Genomic DNA, 18,200 nt, shown 5'->3' on the forward strand with positions numbered 1-18,200 from the left:
TCTTCTTTATCATAACAAAGCTATGTACCTACGACGAAATGAAGATATTAATCCAGTCCAGCCTTAAGAAAATACGAGAAAAAAAATGCTCAAGTGTTAAACAATGCCTGTATGTAGTTATCTGTGAAATGCATCAAATCATGGTCAGGGTTTGCTTATTGATCAGATTTGTAGTTTTCAGGTATCTAAGATAAAAATATATGGTAAATACCTTTAACGAATATTATAAAATCTACTGGGTTATTCTATTGGAATCTAGAAAATCGGAAAAGTTTTGTATTCTGATATCTCTTGTGCTATGTGGTGTCAACACATGTCCACGAAAAGGTACACTACCCTGGACACTAACAACACTTTCCAGTGGTGGTGACTGTACTGTGGTAAGGGATCTTTGCGAAGAGGAAGCAGGCTGGTAGTGATGTGCGGTTGGTGGTATCGTTAATTTATTTTGTGTGATCGTTACTTCCTGTACGTTAGGACCAGGTTCGAGCCCTTGGCTCTCATAGTTCCCAATATCTTCATCGCTGCCGCCCACAAAATCATCCTCTGATCTAACAGGAGTACTCATTGTTGAATAAAGTTTATTTTTGATTCCATTATTTATAGAGAGCTCGTAACATGGTGGCGAGAGCAACTCGACATCTTGGTAAATGGGAGGAACTTCTTCGTCCCAGGAGATTCCAAGTCCAGATCTTTCAGTGACTGTTAATCTGAATTGCATTCTTAAAACACGTGCTGCACCAGTGGGAACACTCACTATATTAGAGTTACTAGCACCGTTAGATGCCTTCTCCTTATTAGTACTATGGTTGGACTTATTACTATTCACCGGTGTTATATCTTCAGGCCCCATGCGCCGTACTTTCGGTGTATTTCTATTTGCAAAAATTGGAGATAATTCAGCTAAGCGTTGATCAGGATTATGAACATTCATCGTATTGTTATTAGTTTCTTTCTTGTTTTTGGAGTTTGGTTTCCGTATAGGTTGCCCATTGGCATATTGCAATGTTTCTTCTGCAACAACTATTTCCACTGCCAAGATGTGGCTTACATACAAACCTAAATTTGGATCCTGTATATCGCAAGCCACATTGATGCTGGGCTTCTTATTGCCCGTGGAAGGAGTTTGTAGTGTCGATGCATGCATTACCGGATTAGAGACGCCTGAATTAAGTCCCATACAATCTATTTCTGTAACTAGCTCAATCTTTCCATTATTGTCAAAATCGGTTTTCCATCCACTCTTCATTTCTCCCTTAGATATTATCCGAACCTCTTCCGTAAATAAACTACTGTTGTTTTTTAGCTCTTGTTGAAGTTGTTGTTGTCTTGCGCGTTGTTGCTGCATTAGTAACTCCTGACGCAAAGCGTCGTCACTGGGATGGATGAATTCGCTACCGGGTTGGTCTTCCTCATCTTCATTAACAGGATTTTCATCATCAAGTCCAACATTACCAGTTGACGCTGGACCCGAAGAATTAGGTGCTTGTTCACGACCGGGCTCGCCTGGAAGCCTTTGCGACGGCATATTTTCTAAAGAGTTTACTGCAACCCGGATTTGTGGGCCTAGTTCACCATAACGCTTAATATGACTGCGTGGCTTTTTACTTTTTTCTGACTCTTTTATTTTAACCTGCTCTTCTAACTGCCTCAATTCATGCTTGTGCACTGGACAAGCATGTGCTTTAACTCTTGTAGTTTCTTCAATTCTCCAACTCAATTTACGCATTCGCCATCTCCTATCCCCCGAAGAAACACCGTCTAATTTCATCTCCAAAGGAAAAGTAGATTTAGGATATACAACATTAGGAAGAACAGCAGCAGCAGTTAACTCTGTAGGAGGAAATACTCTTAGAGAATTCTTATCAGGCCCGCGCGGTATACTTCGAGTCACGGCGATGGGCATCGCTAGTTGCAACAACCGCTTCTTAGAAGAGCTTCCTTCTTTCCTGGGAGTAGAATGACCGGAAGAAAAGGAATTTCTATGAGGATCTATATACGTCACAACAGCGATAAGTTCGTATTTGACCTGGGTTTCAGCCGTAGCACCTAGCGATGAAGAACATGGGACAGACCCCGGTATAAGATAGGAAAATGGGTAAGAGTGGCTTCCAACAGAAAGATCCTGGGTATTACTCTGAATTTCCCAGCTTTTCATGTTTGTAATCTTTGTTTTACAGTTCATACAGGTTTGCATTGAGGAAATATTAGGCACAAAGGGTTTATGGAAATGGATCTTCTGTACCAAACTTAGTGTTACCGACGTAATGGTGATCTTGGTATAACCAGCCATTATTCTTAAATTAGCAGGCGTGGGAGAATGCGATATGGATGTAGAAGATGTTGAAGGAGAGATATTTGACGTCGACGCTGACAAGCTGGACAATCTAGATGAAAGTGCAGAACCAAATGTACTCTTTCTTTTTAGGCTTTTAGAAGTAGTCGACACATTAGATTCTGTATTCTTTAAAGATTTATCTTCAGCACTACTGTAGGGATCGACAACCGTCACAGTAAAAAGTCCACTTAGCACAGCACCTGAGGATTCCATAGCAGACCCATAAAGAACACATGGCGGTGATTCTACATCAATAGAAAGGGTTAGTGGAAGACTTTGTCCTTTTTTGTTGCTATTACTGTAGCCGTTATGATTGGACTGATGAGTAGATGTAAGACGTGAAAATGCCATGGTAAAACGTATTGTTTAGTGAAATGTATACTAAGTAGGAGTAAAAATCAGCAATTTCTGGTGTTGAAATGTGAACAACAGCGTTCTCCTCCGAAAAAGCAAGCTATAACGTTGCTCAACTTTTGATTCCGAAATCAGAAGCTTAAATAAGGAAAACTGAAAGCTAATTGGATGAAGCACACAAACTTAATCAACCTTATTATTCAAAGTATTCGGAGCCCTAGTAAAAACTGCCTATGATATGTATGAGTCGTGCTTTTCCGTCTGGTTTAATAAGTGTTCGAGTCAGCTCAAATCGCATTTTTGTCTTGAAGCTTCCGCCAAAAGAAAAAAAAAGTCGTTAATAGCGATACAAGTAAGCAATTAACTATCACACCATAGAATGAGTTGACAAGAGTACTTATTTGATGGCTTTACTGAACTATGTATACACGTCCTTCATACATGGAACTTAGCTTTATCCTAAAAATTTTTATAATGTCACAGTCTTTATATCTAAATCCTTGTGAACAAAAGCTTTGTTACCACCAGCACCAAGGTAGTCACTAGCAACCTGGCCGTCACCTCTTATTTGGTATTGATAACTCACCAGACCGTCCAAGCCAACTGGACCACGGGCGTGAATCTTAGAGGTAGAAATACCCACTTCAGCACCAAAACCGTACCTGAAACCATCGGCAAATCTAGTTGATGCATTCCAGTAAACACCAGAGGAGTCGACACCCTTCATAAATTTTTCAGCGTTTGCTTTATTTTCCGTTACAATAGCGTCGGTATGTCTCGAAGAGTGTGTATTTATATGTTGAATGGCCGATTCTGTAGATGTAACAAACTTGGCAGCCAAATCCAAGGATAAAAATTCCTTATCAAAATCTTGCTCCTCATCAGCATCAACGGTTTTGCATTGAATTGCTTCTGTCAATTTCCCTAACTCATTCAGTTTATCAAAATACGCAGTTTTCAAATCTTTTGTAGCGTGGATAGTCACTCCGCCTTCCAAAGTTAAGTTTTCCAGAACTTCCCACCACTTAGAGAATTTTGGGTTAATCAACAACGTTTCCATAGCGTTGCAACCAGCTGGGTAGTTAGTCTTTGCATCCAAACTAATTCTTTTTGCCTTAATCAAATCTGCGTCTTCATCCAAGTAAATTGAGCAGATACCATCCGCATGACCCAACACGGGAATTTTTGTAGTGTCCTTGATTTTTCTGACTAAGGCATTGGAACCACGAGGAACAACTAAGTCGATGTACTCATCTTGATCCAACAAGTCGGAAACATCCTGTCTGGTTTCGATCAATTGCACAGAGCCCACAGGAACACCAGTCTCACTTTGGAATTGTGCAATGGTGTCGTTAACGATCTTTGCCATTTCTCTGAACGTGTTCACAGACTCTTTACCACCCTTCAAAATTGCAGCATTACCAGACTTGATACTCAATGCGGTAATATTGGCAATAACTTCTGGACGGGATTCAAAGATAACTAACAAAACGCCGACTGGAGCGGTTACTTGGTACAACGTCAAGCCATCATCTAATTCCCTGGCCATTTTAACCTTGCCAACAGGGTCTTCTAGTTCGGCTACATCCTTAATACCTTGTAACATAACTTCAAATTTGTCCCCTTTAAATAGGTCGAGACGTTTCAATAAAGAATCCGCTAGGCCAGTCTCTTTGGCAACAGCTAAATCGATTTTATTCGCTTCTTCAATGGCATGCGCATTAGCCTTCAGGGCATCGTGAATTTTGTATAAAATATCTGATCTGCCCTCGTTTGAGATGGTTTTCAAAATATTCCCTGCTTTACGGGCATTTTTGGCTATTTGTTGTGAACTGGACATCTTTATATTGGTTGCCTGTGCTCCTTTTTGTTCTTACTCTTTTTACCAATACGCTTTTACTTTTTCTCTTCTTTTCTTGAAGCTTTTTGAAAAACGTCTGTCGACTTTTTTCATTTTTTGACTCATTGACCCAACGCCACAAATGAACAAAGAAATTTGGCCACTGCATCGCCTTTCCTGCCCCATTGATTCAAATGTCCATGCGCGTTGATTGATGTGTGATATATATATATATATATATGTATATAGATGTATATTATTATGTTCAGAGGTGATTTTATCTTTGTACGCGTACCATTTTTGTAAAGTGACCTTGTTTTGACTTTTTAACGAGTAAAAAAACGAGTTAACAAATTCTTGACGTAAACGATAAAGCCGCCCATCAAAAGAAATGCAATAATGTCAATGATGAAATACCTATACAGGTAGATGGATTTCGTGTTGTTCTTCGATTTATTTAACACGTTTTTCAGCTCTATCAAACTATCCATTTCCCTTAGAGAGGACTTTTGTTTATTTAATCTCTCTTGGCAAACCTCCATTCTCCTTTCCAATCCTTGTAATTGCGCTACACTTTCTTCGACTGATATCTTTAATTCATTAATAAACGCCTTATTGTCATCCTCGTCAAAGTCTGATTTCAACTTGACCAAGAATTGATTAATCACCGTGGTTCGCAAGGTGGTCATTTCGTCTAATAAAAGGGTTAACTCTCCTGATAGAAGATCATACTTTTGGATAGTTTTTTGAACGTTGTTTTCATTCTTGATTATTGTATCGTTTAAATTTCTTCTCATCTCATTCTCGATCTTCACTAGAAGTGTCGAAATATGATTTTGATAATAATTCAATTCATCAATGTTATCATTCAAATTTGAGTTGCTCTTCGAAATAGAGTTTGAGCTAGAATCAGGAGTGGCTGCGGAGCCATTATTATTGTTCACCTTCAGTACACTCTTGAACCTAGTGGAAGAATCCGCTGACTTCTGCCTATTCAGTAAATACTTAAATCCCAAGGTATCGGTGCCAGGTGCAGTGGAAGAGCCTGATGAATTCCTTGGTTTCCTCTGGTTAGTCAAATATCCTAAAGAGGGATATACACCGTTTAAACTTCTTCTATCCACATCTTCTGAATCTGATGAGGTGGATGACGTGGACGAAAAGGCTGATGACGACAAAAATGCTGGTACATTAGAACGGGAATACAGAAATGACGAAGAATCGTTGACAGCAGAACCGTCCAAATCATGATAAAACAAAGATGTGCTGGGGGAGGAGTTTACGGAAATTTGTGATTGAGAATGCATATTCCCTAATTTAATGCCGCCAGCGGTGGATGAGGGCTCAAACACTACCGACTCCCTCAACGTATCAAATGGGTCTGAATTTCCCAAAGAAGGCTGTAAAAATTGGTTAACCAATCGTTTCCTCTCATAATCAAAAGAACCAGCGGATGATCTACGTTGCGAAGAGGAGGAACCCTGTATTTGATTGAAAGCTAGCCCAGTATGACAGCTTTGGAAAACGGACATCGAACCACGACGTCCTTTACTAAGGCAAGACAATCTGGCCCTATTAGAGTTGAAGTCGGTTTTCGGCGACACTCTGAATGGATCATCCAAACTGGATGCCCCACTATATGATCTACTGTGTCGACCTACTCTGTTATCGATGTCATCTTCAAACAAAAAATCGCTAAACTTCCCGGTTTTGGTCGATCCCAGGACAGGTAAGCTAGTCATTTCCAATGAACGTTGTCGTACCCCATGTGCCCTATTCTTTGTCACATATAAATGTCTCCTATCATGCAGCGCAGGCTGTTCCTCCTTTTCTTTCTCCCTTTCCTTTTGTAACAACGATCCCAAGTTTACTTCAGTGCTTGGTCTTGGGACCACCGGATTATCATTCACTGCTATGACAGGTAATCTAGAAGATGATTTCGAAAAGTGTGCAACATTTGTTTTAGCTTGTAGAGGTTCCGGCTGCGGCTGCGGCTGTAGACCGGATTCTTTTATCTTCACTGCGTCGCCACTGGAAGCCCTTCTTCCCTTACAAAAGCCTCTTGGGAATGAAGGAGGTAACAGGGTACAGTTCCTCGATCCGGGATTCTCCATCCGGTCAATTAGCAAGTTCATTTTCACTTAATGTATCAACTATAACTTAAACCAAAAAAAAAAAAAAATTTAGATATGGGAAGGTCTTTTCCTCCACAAATAGGGTGAACTATCCGACCCAGATCAATAAATAAATAGGCTCGAAGACGCCTCAGAACTCCGGTCACTGGTTTGTCTTGTTGATATACGATGTGCCAAGCGCCGTTTCTCGATGCTTATCTGGTTTAGTTTACGCTGTTAAAACCAAAACCCCAACAGATTTTCGACCCTAACGTATGTAGGGCTAAAATAGATATTGAGTAGGTTACAATTAATTATTGGCAATTGCACCTAGTGACACATTTACGAAAACGTAGGGCAAAAACTATTACCCGACCCAGGGCTATTTTGTGATTTTTTCCTTTTTTTTGTTTATGATCGCGCTTCTCGAAAAGCCAAATATCAGAAATCCCAAACACGCCTTCATTTGATACGATTCGTAGCCTGCGTTTCAGAGATCTATCAACTTTGCAAGGCCAATCAGAGAACAAAAAAGTCTCGCAAAGTCATTTCACTTTTCTCGCTTGAAATTATTCGTTCGATTTCTGGCTGCTTGCTTGTTTTTTGTTTTCTAAGGTACTATTCGACACCATTCCATTGGACAGCGATACTTATACCATTGTACATATAGGACATAAAAACAGCAGATATTACAGCGTATAATGTCTTTTGAAGTGGGTACACGATGCTGGTATCCCCATAAAGAATTGGGCTGGATTGGGGCGGAAGTAATCAAAAATGAGTTCAACGACGGCAAGTACCACCTGGAGTTACAATTGGAAGACGATGAAATCGTGTCCGTGGACACAAAAGACTTGAATAACGATAAGGACCAATCTCTACCGCTTCTTAGAAACCCTCCCATTTTGGAAGCAACGGAAGATTTGACCTCTTTATCTTACTTGAATGAGCCAGCTGTTTTACATGCCATCAAACAGCGCTATTCTCAATTGAATATCTACACATACTCGGGTATTGTTCTGATTGCTACAAACCCTTTTGATCGTGTCGACCAGCTTTATACACAAGACATGATCCAAGCATATGCGGGAAAGCGCAGAGGTGAACTGGAACCTCACTTGTTTGCCATTGCCGAAGAAGCGTATAGGTTGATGAAAAATGACAAACAAAATCAAACCATTGTGGTAAGTGGTGAATCTGGTGCTGGAAAAACGGTTTCTGCCAAGTATATTATGCGTTATTTTGCTTCTGTAGAAGAGGAAAATTCCGCTACTGTACAACATCAAGTGGAAATGTCGGAAACAGAACAAAAGATTCTAGCTACAAACCCTATCATGGAAGCATTTGGTAATGCTAAGACTACCAGAAATGACAATTCTTCCAGATTTGGTAAGTATCTAGAAATTTTATTCGATAAGGACACATCTATTATTGGAGCAAGGATCCGCACATACTTGTTGGAACGGTCCAGATTAGTTTACCAGCCGCCAATTGAGAGAAACTACCACATATTTTATCAATTAATGGCTGGATTACCAGCTCAAACCAAGGAGGAATTGCATCTTACCGATGCCTCAGATTACTTCTACATGAACCAAGGCGGTGACACCAAGATCAACGGTATTGATGATGCCAAAGAATACAAAATTACAGTAGATGCATTGACATTAGTCGGAATCACCAAGGAAACTCAACACCAAATATTTAAGATCTTGGCCGCACTTCTGCATATCGGTAACATAGAAATTAAAAAAACTAGAAATGATGCATCACTATCAGCTGATGAGCCAAACCTGAAACTGGCGTGCGAATTGCTGGGAATTGATGCCTACAACTTTGCCAAATGGGTCACCAAAAAGCAGATCATTACAAGGTCAGAGAAAATTGTTTCGAATCTAAATTATAGTCAAGCTCTGGTTGCCAAAGATTCCGTGGCTAAGTTTATTTATTCCGCCCTTTTCGATTGGCTTGTGGAAAATATCAACACCGTGTTATGCAACCCGGCTGTGAACGACCAAATTAGCTCATTTATTGGTGTTCTGGATATTTATGGGTTTGAACATTTTGAAAAAAATTCATTTGAACAATTTTGTATTAACTATGCCAACGAAAAACTACAACAAGAGTTCAACCAACATGTTTTCAAATTAGAGCAAGAAGAATACGTTAAAGAAGAAATTGAATGGTCTTTTATAGAGTTTAATGATAATCAACCTTGTATTGATCTGATTGAAAACAAGTTGGGTATTTTATCACTGCTTGACGAAGAAAGTAGGTTACCTGCTGGTTCCGACGAATCTTGGACCCAAAAACTTTATCAAACTTTGGATAAATCTCCTACGAACAAAGTATTTTCTAAACCAAGATTCGGGCAAACTAAATTTATCGTGAGCCATTATGCTCTAGATGTCGCTTATGATGTGGAAGGATTTATTGAAAAAAATAGAGACACCGTATCTGACGGACATTTGGAAGTGTTGAAGGCTTCTACCAACGAGACACTAATAAATATCTTAGAGGGATTAGAAAAAGCTGCCAAAAAACTGGAAGAAGCGAAAAAGCTTGAATTAGAGCAGGCTGGCAGTAAAAAGCCAGGTCCGATAAGAACGGTTAACAGGAAACCCACTTTAGGTTCCATGTTTAAGCAATCTTTGATTGAACTAATGAATACCATCAACTCAACTAATGTTCATTATATTCGTTGTATAAAGCCTAATGCAGATAAAGAAGCTTGGCAATTTGATAATTTGATGGTGTTGTCTCAACTCAGAGCCTGTGGTGTTTTGGAAACTATTAGAATATCTTGTGCTGGGTTTCCTTCTAGGTGGACTTTTGAAGAATTTGTATTAAGATATTACATCTTGATACCACATGAGCAGTGGGACCTAATCTTCAAAAAAAAGGAAACTACAGAAGAAGATATCATATCAGTGGTTAAAATGATCCTAGATGCTACTGTAAAGGACAAATCCAAGTACCAGATTGGTAATACAAAAATTTTCTTCAAAGCAGGTATGCTTGCATATCTGGAAAAACTTAGAAGCAATAAGATGCATAATTCAATTGTTATGATCCAGAAGAAAATTAGAGCTAAATATTACCGTAAGCAGTATTTGCAAATATCTCAGGCCATCAAGTATTTGCAGAACAACATCAAAGGTTTCATCATTCGTCAACGCGTTAATGATGAAATGAAAGTTAACTGTGCAACTTTATTACAGGCCGCTTACAGGGGTCATTCCATCCGTGCCAATGTGTTCAGCGTATTGAGAACAATTACAAATTTGCAAAAGAAAATTAGAAAGGAACTAAAACAAAGACAACTGAAACAAGAACATGAATATAATGCTGCGGTAACTATTCAAAGTAAAGTTAGGACCTTTGAGCCGAGATCGAGATTTTTACGCACTAAAAAAGACACTGTTGTTGTCCAATCTTTGATCAGAAGAAGAGCTGCTCAAAGGAAATTGAAACAATTGAAGGCAGACGCTAAATCAGTTAATCATCTGAAAGAAGTGAGCTATAAATTAGAGAATAAAGTGATTGAACTGACGCAGAATCTAGCATCCAAGGTCAAAGAAAATAAAGAAATGACAGAAAGAATTAAAGAACTACAGGTTCAAGTGGAAGAAAGTGCCAAGTTACAAGAGACATTAGAAAATATGAAAAAAGAGCACTTAATAGATATTGATAATCAGAAATCTAAGGATATGGAATTACAAAAAACTATTGAGAACAATTTGCAATCCACTGAACAAACTCTAAAGGACGCTCAATTAGAGTTGGAGGACATGGTTAAACAACATGATGAATTGAAAGAAGAATCTAAAAAGCAACTTGAAGAATTAGAGCAAACAAAGAAAACATTGGTTGAATACCAGACATTAAACGGAGACTTGCAAAACGAAGTTAAATCTTTAAAGGAAGAAATTGCTAGGTTACAAACTGCCATGTCGCTGGGCACCGTTACTACTAGTGTACTACCTCAAACACCATTAAAGGATGTAATGGGAGGCGGTGCTTCAAATTTCAACAATATGATGCTTGAGAATTCCGACTTATCTCCTAATGATTTGAATCTAAAGTCTAGATCTACTCCATCGTCCGGAAACAACCACATTGATTCATTGAGTGTCGATCGCGAAAATGGTGTCAATGCTACACAAATCAATGAAGAGTTATACAGGTTATTGGAGGACACTGAAATTTTGAATCAAGAAATCACGGAAGGCCTGTTAAAGGGATTCGAAGTACCGGATGCTGGTGTAGCTATTCAACTAAGTAAAAGAGACGTTGTTTATCCGGCTAGAATACTGATTATAGTTTTAAGTGAAATGTGGAGATTTGGGCTGACCAAGCAAAGTGAAAGCTTTCTTGCCCAAGTATTGACTACAATTCAAAAAGTTGTCACTCAATTGAAGGGTAACGATTTAATTCCAAGCGGTGTATTCTGGTTAGCAAACGTTAGAGAGTTATACTCATTTGTGGTGTTTGCTCTAAACTCTATTTTAACCGAAGAAACGTTCAAAAACGGCATGACCGATGAGGAGTATAAGGAGTATGTTTCATTGGTCACAGAACTAAAGGATGATTTCGAAGCTCTAAGTTATAATATATATAACATTTGGCTGAAGAAATTGCAGAAGCAATTGCAAAAAAAGGCCATCAATGCTGTGGTCATCTCCGAATCATTACCAGGTTTCAGCGCGGGAGAAACCAGCGGGTTTTTGAACAAAATTTTTGCTAACACTGAAGAATATACAATGGACGACATTTTGACCTTTTTCAACAGCATATACTGGTGCATGAAATCTTTTCATATTGAGAATGAAGTGTTCCATGCTGTAGTCACAACCTTATTGAATTATGTGGATGCAATTTGTTTTAACGAATTAATCATGAAACGTAATTTCTTGTCGTGGAAAAGGGGTCTTCAATTGAACTACAACGTTACTAGATTAGAGGAATGGTGCAAGACGCATGGCTTGACAGATGGTACTGAGTGCTTACAACATTTGATTCAGACCGCTAAGCTACTGCAAGTCCGTAAGTATACTATCGAAGACATTGATATCTTAAGAGGAATTTGTTATTCGCTAACACCTGCACAATTGCAAAAATTGATTTCACAATACCAGGTGGCAGACTATGAGTCTCCAATTCCACAGGAAATCTTAAGATACGTTGCTGATATAGTTAAGAAAGAAGCTGCGTTATCTTCATCAGGTAATGATTCTAAGGGTCACGAGCATAGCAGCAGTATATTTATCACTCCAGAAACAGGTCCATTTACTGACCCATTCAGTTTGATAAAGACAAGAAAATTTGACCAAGTAGAAGCCTATATACCAGCGTGGTTATCCTTGCCCTCAACTAAGAGAATAGTTGACCTTGTTGCCCAACAAGTCGTTCAAGACGGCCACTAAAACTGATGGCGCGAGAAACAAAATTGTACATGAATGCTAAAAAAAGAAATGACAAAAAAAGAGAAAAAAAAAAATGAAACTACATAGTTAATTAATAATAGAAGTATTTGTCAATAGTATGATAATGAAATCGATATTATGGAAGATATTAACCGCGCGCCGTATTAGTGTACACTATATTAAACTACATTTTGCTTCTTACTGAATTTATAAATTATGATTATATTATTATTACTATTATGACTACTGTATATATTTTTTAGAATTAGCATCGGGAACCGATGAGCGTTAGCTGAAATGGACGACGATAGGAACGATAATTACCACTAGTAAAATAATAACAACTAAGAATAAACACATTCTCATTTTTAGATCTTTCCACCACATTTGCTTTCTGACCCTGTTGGCGCCTCTCTTGAATCCTTGTGCGGAGATAGCCAAGTTATCAGCTTTGTCCTCAATGGATGTTAGCCTTTCACCACGTTCAGCAACCTTGTTGATATTATCTCTCATTATTCCCACCGTGTCATCAATCTCTTGTCTCAAAGCAGCAGTCTTGTTTTGGGAATTTGGGTTTGCGCCTGAGTTACTCTCCTCTGGAGGCACATATGGATCGTATGGCACTGATGACGACATCGTTGCGCGTTCTTATTTTGTATTTGGAAGTGTTTCGAATGTATGCCTGACTTACAGATACTATTCACTGAGCAGATAGTTTACCTTTCTATAAAATATTAAAGGCTGTTTCAACCAAAACTTGAAGGAAAACTAACTGGCTCCCCGCTTTTGCATCTTTTGGGTGCGACAACTGGTGTTTGTTTGGTTGCGCTGCACCATTCGCGCTATAATGCCAAAATCCGAAGAATTTTGAGCCACTTTTGCGGAAGACAGGGAGAAAAAATAAAAAAAAAGTCACGCGTATATCATGTGACCAAGATCACTATAAACGCTCCGTGGAATGCGCTTTTAGGGCGACTGAATGATTCCATGGTCATTGTTACAGCCGCCCGTGGCTTTGTTCCACGGACTGATAAAGGGATACGCTAAGACCAGAAAAACCCTTAATATTCAATATAGTACAGTACTACTACAGAATTGGTCGGCATATTTTTATTTTGTTCGTATTAATAATACACCTGCTGTCATCAGTACCAATAATTTGATAGGTTTTCCCCACATAGTGCGCCTTATGTAAGTATATAAGGAAGGACGGTTGGGCAAGCATCTTACTTTCTTATCTCTCCCCGTGACAGAACCATAGAAGATATCTAGCGTTATTATATTTCTATACTTAGTAAACGTTTCCGGTATAGTAGAAAAATCAAACAATAATTTCTGGTCTTACATAGTTGTTAGGATGTTGCAAGCGCCCTCAAGTTCAAACTCGGGTTTGAATCAAGGAAATGCTGCGCCGGACGGCCCACCTAACGAAACACAGCCGTACGAAGGCCTCGACGCGGCAGCTCAAGAAGAAATAAAAGAATTGGCAAGAACGCTGACGAGCCAATCTTCCCTTTTATCGCAAGAAAAGCGTATTACCGGCACTGGCGACCCGAATACACTAACTGCTGCTTCTTCATCGTCATTGAGCCGGTCAATTTTCGCTAGTGATATCAAGGGAGTTAACCCAATCCTTTTGGACGTCAATGATCCAGACTACGATGAGACATTGGATCCTCGATCAGAAAATTTCTCGAGTGTCAGATGGGTACGAAATATGGCACAAATATGCGAGAATGATTCGGATTTCTATAAACCGTTTTCATTAGGTTGCGCCTGGAAAGATTTGAGTGCCTCCGGTGATTCTGCCGATATAACATATCAGGGAACATTTGGTAATATGCCCATCAAATACTTGAAAATGAGTTGGAGGTGCATATCCCGACGTCTTTTCCACCGGACACATGGCAAGAGTGAAGATAATGACTCCGGTTTCCAAATTTTGAAGCCGATGGACGGATGCATCAATCCGGGGGAACTACTTGTTGTGCTTGGACGACCCGGTGCAGGATGTACTACGCTGCTGAAATCTATATCTGTAAATACACACGGATTCAAGATTTCTCCGGACACAATCATCACGTACAATGGATTCTCCAACAAAGAGATCAAAAACCATTACCGTGGTGAAGTGGTCTACAATGCAGAATCAGACATTCACATCCCGCACTTGACAGTATTCCAAACTTTATACACAGTGGCAAGACTGAAGACACCAAGGAACCGAATCAAGGGTGTCGATAGGGACACATTTGCCAAACACATGACTGAAGTGGCAATGGCAACTTACGGACTGAGCCACACTGCAGATACAAAAGTGGGTAATGATTTTGTTCGTGGTGTATCCGGGGGAGAAAGGAAAAGAGTTTCCATTGCTGAAGTGTCTATATGTGGCTCGAAGTTTCAGTGCTGGGATAATGCCACGAGGGGCTTAGATTCTGCTACCGCGCTGGAGTTCATCAAGGCCTTGAAAACGCAAGCCACTATCACAAAGTCTGCAGCCACTGTGGCCATTTACCAATGTTCTAAAGATGCCTATGATTTGTTCGATAAAGTCTGTGTTCTTTACGATGGTTACCAAATCTTCTTTGGCCCAAGTAAGCAGGCCAAAAAGTACTTTCAAAGAATGGGATATGTGTGTCCCGAAAGGCAGACCACAGCAGATTATTTGACCTCTATTACTAGTCCTTCTGAAAGAATTAAGGACAAAGACATGGTCAAACATGGAATTATGATCCCACAAACGGCCTATGAAATGAACCAGTACTGGATTCAATCAGAGGAATACAAACAATTACAGGTGCAGGTGAACAAACATTTAGATACAGACTCTTCCCAGCAAAGAGAACAAATAAAAAATGCACATATTGCCAAACAATCTAAGAGAGCACGGCCCTCCTCTCCTTATACAGTAAGTTTCTTTTTGCAAGTTAAGTATATTCTAATCAGGGATATATGGAGGATTAAGAATGACCCAAGTATTCAACTTTTCACGGTTTTGAGTCATGCAGCAATGGCTCTTATCTTGGGATCAATGTTTTATGAAGTCATGCTTTCCACTACCACAACAACCTTTTATTACCGAGGCGCGGCTATTTTTTTTGCTATTCTGTTCAATGCGTTCTCATCACTTTTAGAGATCTTTTCACTCTATGAGACGAGGCCCATTACCGAAAAGCACAAGACTTACTCGTTATATCGCCCAAGTGCTGATGCCTTCGCCTCTACATTTTCTGATGTTCCAACAAAATTAGCCACGGCAGTAACTTTCAACATACCATATTATTTTTTAATCAATCTAAAAAGAGATGCCGGTGCTTTTTTCTTTTACTTTTTAATAAACATTATAACAGTTTTTGCTATGTCGCATTTGTTCAGATGCATTGGCTCAGTGTCGAAAACTTTACCTCAGGCAATGGTTCCCGCATCTGTTCTTCTGTTAGCTTTTGCAATGTACACTGGGTTTGCCATCCCAAGAGTCCAAATGCTTGGCTGGTCAAAATGGATTTCTTATATCAACCCATTGTCTTACCTTTTTGAATCGCTAATGATTAACGAATTTCATGGTAGAAATTTCCCATGTGCTCAGTATATACCTAGTGGGCCAAATTATGTCAACGCAACAGGTGACGAAGTCACCTGCTCCGCCCTCGGTTCTATCCCAGGAAATAATTATGTAAGTGGTGATGATTTCATTCAAACGAACTACGGCTATCGACATAAGAACAAATGGCGGTCTGTTGGTATTGGTTTAGCATACATTATTTTTTTCTTATTTCTGTATTTATTCTTTTGTGAATACAATGAAGGAGCAAAGCAAAATGGTGAGATGTTAGTATTTCCCCATAGTGTGGTTAAAAAGATGAAGAAGAAGGGTATTGTCTCTGAGAAGAAAAAGAAAAACCAACCAACGTTGTCAACATCTGATGCTGAGAAAGATGTAGAGATGAACAACAATTCAAGTGCGACTGATTCAAGATTTTTACGCGATTCTGATGCAGCTATAATGGGTAACGATAAAACTGTCGCCAAGGAGCATTATTCATCTCCTTCATCTTCTGCGTCTCAAAGCAATAGTTTTAGTAAAAGTGATGACATTGAATTGTCCAAATCACAAGCGATTTTTCATTGGAAAAACTTATGCTACGATATCCCGATTAAGAATGGGAAGAGGAGAATTTTGGATAATGTTGATGGTTGGGTCAAGCCTGGTACACTAACTGCCTTGATTGGCGCATCTGGTGCAGGAAAAACAACGTTATTAGATTGTCTTGCCGAGAGAACCACGATGGGTTTAATCACTGGTGATGTATTCGTAGATGGTAGACCGCGGGACCAGTCTTTCCCCAGATCAATTGGTTATTGTCAGCAGCAGGATTTGCATTTGAAAACCGCAACTGTGAGAGAGTCATTAAGGTTTTCCGCGTACCTGCGTCAAGCCGATGATGTATCCATCGAGGAGAAAGATAAATACGTTGAAGAAGTCATTGAGGTATTGGAGATGAAACTTTATGCTGATGCCATAGTAGGCGTTCCTGGTGAAGGTTTAAATGTGGAACAAAGAAAAAGGTTAACCATAGGTGTGGAGTTAGCTGCCAAACCAAAACTGTTGGTATTTTTAGATGAGCCCACGTCTGGGCTTGATTCCCAAACTGCATGGTCAACTTGTCAATTAATGAAGAAATTGGCTAGTCGCGGACAAGCAATTTTATGTACCATTCATCAACCTTCTGCTCTCTTAATGCAAGAGTTTGATAGGTTACTATTTTTGCAAGAGGGCGGACAAACTGTATATTTTGGAGAGCTAGGGAAAGGTTGCAAAACAATGATTAACTATTTCGAAGCTCATGGTGCCCATAAATGCCCACCAGATGCCAATCCAGCCGAATGGATGTTAGAAATAGTAGGTGCTGCACCAGGAACTCACGCTAGTCAAGATTATTTTGCCATTTGGAGAGATTCTGAAGAATATAGGGAAATGCAGAAAGAGTTGGACTGGATGGAACGAGAATTGCCTAAACGGACGGAAGGTTCGTCAAATGAGGAGCAGAAGGAGTTCGCTACGTCAACTTTGTACCAGATCAAATTGGTGAGTTATCGATTATTCCATCAATATTGGAGAACACCATTTTACTTATGGTCAAAATTTTTTTCAACAATTGTGTCTGAACTCTTCATAGGCTTCACTTTTTTCAAGGCGAATACATCATTACAGGGCCTACAGAATCAAATGCTGGCCATTTTTATGTTTACAGTGGTATTCAACCCAATATTGCAACAATATTTACCACTTTTCGTTCAGCAGAGGGAACTTTATGAAGCTAGAGAAAGGCCATCAAGAACCTTTTCGTGGAAAGCATTTATTGTATCGCAGATTCTCGTGGAAATCCCTTGGAATTTACTGGCCGGTACTATAGCTTTTTTCGTCTATTATTATCCTGTTGGATTTTACAGAAATGCTTCTTATGCAAATCAACTTCATGAACGAGGAGCTTTATTTTGGTTATTTGCGTGCGCGTTTTACGTCTACATCAGTTCAATGGGGGTATTAGTGATTTCATGCATTGAAATTGCAGAAAATGCTGCGAATCTCGCTTCACTTTTCTTTATAATGTCATTATCTTTCTGCGGTGTTCTGGCTACGCCAAATATTCTACCAAGATTCTGGATTTTTATGTATAGAGTATCGCCACTGACATACCTCATTGATGCTCTGCTATCGGTAGGACTGGCCAATGCTAGTGTCGTTTGTTCCAGCAACGAACTTTTAAAAATTGTTCCTCCAAGCGGTATGACATGCTCGGAATATATGGAACCTTATATGCAATCCACCGGGACGGGTTATCTGCTCGATGGGAGTTCCGAAACTGAATGTCACTTTTGTCAATTCAGTTCTACCAATGATTATCTGGCGACTGTGAGTTCTTCGTATTCACGTAGATGGATGAACTATGGCATTTTTAGTGCATATATTGTCTTTGACTATTGTGCAGCAATATTTTTATACTGGCTGGTGCGGGTTCCAAAGAAAAGCAAAAAATTAAAGAAATAATTAAATATTACTGGCTACATTCATTGTATATGCAAAATTAGTTAACTATTGTTCAGAGGTTTACGCCATGTTGCTA

General features: G+C 39.4%; 6 protein-coding genes across 6 annotated transcripts; 2 read left to right on the plus strand and 4 right to left on the minus strand.

The window, feature by feature from the left end:
- Nucleotides 1-232: 232 nt before the first annotated feature.
- Nucleotides 233-2,689, minus strand: LDB19 (Ldb19p; the record flags this gene model as incomplete). The annotated part of the gene is made up of 1 exon (NM_001183742.3): nucleotides 233-2,689. The coding sequence occupies one exon, from the start codon at nucleotides 2,687-2,689 to the stop codon at nucleotides 233-235; it is 2,457 nt and encodes an 818-aa protein (NP_014967.3).
- Nucleotides 2,690-3,161: 472 nt separating this feature from the next.
- On the minus strand, nucleotides 3,162-4,532 carry PRO2 (glutamate-5-semialdehyde dehydrogenase; the record flags this gene model as incomplete). Its single annotated transcript, NM_001183743.1, has 1 exon — nucleotides 3,162-4,532. The coding sequence occupies one exon, from the start codon at nucleotides 4,530-4,532 to the stop codon at nucleotides 3,162-3,164; it is 1,371 nt and encodes a 456-aa protein (NP_014968.1).
- Nucleotides 4,533-4,858: 326 nt separating this feature from the next.
- Nucleotides 4,859-6,667, minus strand: FRT1 (Frt1p; the record flags this gene model as incomplete). The annotated part of the gene is made up of 1 exon (NM_001183744.3): nucleotides 4,859-6,667. One exon carries the CDS (start codon nucleotides 6,665-6,667, stop codon nucleotides 4,859-4,861), a length of 1,809 nt encoding a protein of 602 aa, NP_014969.3.
- Nucleotides 6,668-7,347: 680 nt separating this feature from the next.
- MYO2 (myosin 2) lies at nucleotides 7,348-12,072 on the plus strand (the record flags this gene model as incomplete). Its single annotated transcript, NM_001183746.1, has 1 exon — nucleotides 7,348-12,072. One exon carries the CDS (start codon nucleotides 7,348-7,350, stop codon nucleotides 12,070-12,072), a length of 4,725 nt encoding a protein of 1,574 aa, NP_014971.1.
- A 288-nt stretch (nucleotides 12,073-12,360) lies between these two features.
- Nucleotides 12,361-12,708, minus strand: SNC2 (SNAP receptor SNC2; the record flags this gene model as incomplete). Its single annotated transcript, NM_001183747.3, has 1 exon — nucleotides 12,361-12,708. One exon carries the CDS (start codon nucleotides 12,706-12,708, stop codon nucleotides 12,361-12,363), a length of 348 nt encoding a protein of 115 aa, NP_014972.3.
- Nucleotides 12,709-13,429: 721 nt separating this feature from the next.
- On the plus strand, nucleotides 13,430-18,124 carry PDR10 (ATP-binding cassette multidrug transporter PDR10; the record flags this gene model as incomplete). The annotated part of the gene is made up of 1 exon (NM_001183748.1): nucleotides 13,430-18,124. One exon carries the CDS (start codon nucleotides 13,430-13,432, stop codon nucleotides 18,122-18,124), a length of 4,695 nt encoding a protein of 1,564 aa, NP_014973.1.
- Nucleotides 18,125-18,200: the final 76 nt, after the last annotated feature.

The sequence above is a fragment of the Saccharomyces cerevisiae genome, chromosome XV (genome assembly GCF_000146045.2).
Source record: "Saccharomyces cerevisiae S288C chromosome XV, complete sequence".
Lineage (NCBI taxonomy): Eukaryota > Fungi > Ascomycota > Saccharomycetes > Saccharomycetales > Saccharomycetaceae > Saccharomyces > Saccharomyces cerevisiae.